The following is a 3,370-nucleotide window of genomic DNA, read 5'->3' on the forward strand; positions in this document are numbered from 1 at the left end:
TTCAAGTTGCTATGGTAACCACTGCTTTTAACATCTACTGTAAACACAGCATCTCTCTTAAATCACGTCTTTTTCTGCTGTTACTTGTGGTGTACCCCAAGGTTCCATTTTAGGCCCCATTTACTTTGCATTATATACGTTTCTGCTGTGATAATTGCTAAACTGACAACATGCAGCTAGATTTCAGCTTCAAACCGAGTGAAACACATTATGTTTAGTCTCTTCTAAGCTGACAAAAATATTCATCAGCTTAAGGAAAGTAAGACAGAGGTCCTCATCATCTGTTCTGCAAATTCCACTATTGGTTTGGGCAGTTTTCTGCAGTGCAAAACCAAATGCCTTTACCTTAAGTTTAAGTCTAAAAACAGAAAACAGAACCAAATACTGTGCTGCAAAAACAGAAAACTCAGGATGCATGATAATTATCAGGACAGATAAATCATCTGCCAATAATGGGAAATTTATATTATTATGCATTATTTCAATAAATAAATTATAGGCGATAAATTATGGGCCCATAAAACATTTTTTTTTTATCATTCAATAGGCTTTATGGTCTATTAAAAGCTAAAGTATGTTTGTGAAGTTTACAATGTCATATACTAAAAAAAATACATGAACACTCACTGAGATTAGATTTGGTTGGGTCATGAAATCATCTTTTCTCACTACATCTTAGCCTTTCCTACTGTCAAATAAAACACAACCAAATACAGAAATGTGCTGCTAGTTGCACAGAACCCAATGGAAATGAGTAACAAACCCCTCAAATCTTCTTCGTTACATGTTCCCAAAGTCTCATCTATCACCATTTTTAAATTCCGACTTACCATCTGCCTTTATTACAACTATAAAGTTGCTTTAAATTTGACTGTTTCAGTTATTTACTTATTAATTACTTTTCTGTTTTGATGTATTTTTAATTTTCTCTGTACAGCACTTCTGAGAACACTTGTTTTGTAGATGAGAAATAAACTTGACTTTCTTGAATCAGAATGAACTGTAGATGGCGAGCTCGAGCTGTGTTTACAGAATGGAGAAATGAATGGTACTGTATGAGTCAGTGAGTGTAGTTTTAAAATTAAGTGTGTGTGTGTACCTCAGTCTGTATGTTGGGGACTGATCCCGTGTTGCCATTGGCGATGGCCGAATTGGAACTGTTGGGACTGCTGGGACCTGAACCTGGGGCGCTGTTGCAGAGAGAGGAAACTGGCCGAGAGAAACACAGAAAAAGAGAGAGATGAGTTCATCTTCAAGTCATAAAATTATGACTTATGGTAAAATAGTGTATTTATAGTGAGTTTAAACACTACACTAAACACACTGCTGCTGAGTTTTTCTGTCTATTTTTAACCATACACTGAAAAACATTGTAACGTGAGTATATACAGTTTGTGTTCACCTGATATCTCAATAGCTCTCTTCTTAAAGGTGCTGATAACAGTTCCATCCTTTCTGCGAAGGAGTGGAGAGCTCCGCCTCTCTGCCACCTTCTGCTTCAACCGTGAACGCACCTTCAGGTTCGGCTCTGAGACTGGAGACACAGGGGGAGAGGGAATGAAACCTGCTCAGCTTAGAGCCAAAAAATAAATCAACCATCACTTTAGCCCTTCTACAGACACTGCAGTCTGTTTTGAATAAAGGCAAAAAAGAAAACACATTTGTGCTAATGTAGAAGAAAACACATTCATGCTAATGTAGTTGCTTTTGTGTATTGTTGCTTTCGCCCTTTTAATCTTGTGCTGTATCTCTGCTATTGTTTGTCTCATTGTGAGGTGCAGTGTTTTATTTGGCAGAGTATTTCATGGGGGTATTTTAAGGTGCCTGGTGATTTGCCAACAGGAGACTATCAGGGCGGATACAGGATCACAGGCTGTCTGGTAATCCTACATTACATTTTGGCCGGCTGCACATTTTGGCTGGTTGGTTTGCTTGCTGGATGAGCAGCTACAGCAAGTCAAGGTTGAGGGCAAGGAGCAGGAAGAGGAACAAGCATCCATGTTTTATTGGTTTAAGCTGCCTGAACAGTATCCAGCAGTGCGGAATTCAGGAAAACCTGGATGTTTAGTTATTGCTTACCCTTTAACCTTGTGGCATCAGGGCAGCCAGTAACCGATCCAACAGAAAAACTTGGACATGTGCATTAAGAGATAAGATCTTTAACTCCTGTTAAATGCACTTAAATTTATAAAGTGAGCGTACATTCTGTAAGAAGGAGAGGAGGTCTCCAATTACCGCTATTGTGGGGAAAAAACTAAAGCCTGTTAACCTAAATGCATTTATTTTGTAGTATTTAAAATGTGTACATTGTTTTACTGATGAGGTAAAAAGTGAGAGCCTTAACTCCTAAAAACATATCTCATAAAGTGAGTGCACATTCTGTTTGATTTCCTGAGAGAAAAACACCTTCAATGCCTTCATTTAGTCTCATTTATAAAGTATTTCAAATGTGTATTGTTTTAAAGATGATGAACTTGTAATTTATCAAATGTGTATTTCTTCAAAATGGCAGCTTTACCTGTTCAAGATAACATGACGTGAGGTAGAAACAGCAGTAAAATGCTCAGGAACGATCGTTTTTCTCACTGTGAGCTGGGTCGCCATAGTTTGTCATTTTTAAAATGAGGGCTCCCCAGATAAAAAGTTTGGGAAACACTGTTCTACATGGATTAAAAAAAAATGCAGGACAACACTTGCTCGCAATGGTGGTCAGCGTTCATGAGACATGCTTTCATGGCTTGGCTGTTCGGCCTCAGCGGTTCAAATTAAGTAGAATCTATTTTATTTTAGAGAAAATTCATCTTCTAACCTATTAGCTTTTTAAAATTAGAGGCAGAAAGTGTAAGTGCTTGTTACACGTACACTCAACAATTACCGACCACAACAACAAATATAAATTGGACCATTAATAACAGGCTGGATGCATGTAGATGTGACCGTCTGCACCATTTCCAAAATAGACGTTCACTGCGAGTGGTGTGAACAGCTTTTAACTGACATGGGAGCAGAAATGAAAAAGGAACATTTTCTGTCTGCTAAACCCGCTTTGAACAGTCACACTGTGCAGCTCATCATACCATCAGTGGAGTTTCAAACAAAATAGACACTCAGGTTTCTGAGTGAGGGGCTGAAATACAGCACAACAAGTTAATTTCCAAGATATCTGGGGGTTTCCATGACTGGAAAACTAGTCTTTAAAATTTCCGGGTATTCCATGTTTTTTGTAACCCTCCAGAGACATGTAGTAATAGCCTCAGTCTTTTAGTACGACATCATGTATGTAGCTGGGTCACACAAAAACATTATACTGCCATTATTTTGACAGATATTGCGATTCACAATTACTGTTTAAGTCATATGCTTCATGTAC

The 3,370-nt window shown here is 38.0% G+C and overlaps 1 protein-coding gene across 1 annotated transcript in view; it reads right to left on the bottom strand.

The window, feature by feature from the left end:
* hdac5 (histone deacetylase 5) overlaps window positions 1–3,370 on the bottom strand; it is a gene marked incomplete at its 3' end in the record, with an annotated part of 27,775 nt that overhangs the window by 4,141 nt on the left and 20,264 nt on the right. The window contains 2 exon segments of the mRNA XM_035654964.1: window positions 1,100–1,209; window positions 1,403–1,534. Of these exon segments, the coding sequence (XP_035510857.1) occupies window positions 1,100–1,209; window positions 1,403–1,534 (242 nt within the window).

Source organism: Morone saxatilis, unplaced genomic scaffold (assembly GCF_004916995.1).
Source record: "Morone saxatilis isolate NCDOM2014 unplaced genomic scaffold, NCSU_SB_2.0 Contig14, whole genome shotgun sequence".
NCBI classification, from domain to species: Eukaryota; Metazoa; Chordata; class Actinopteri; family Moronidae; genus Morone; species Morone saxatilis.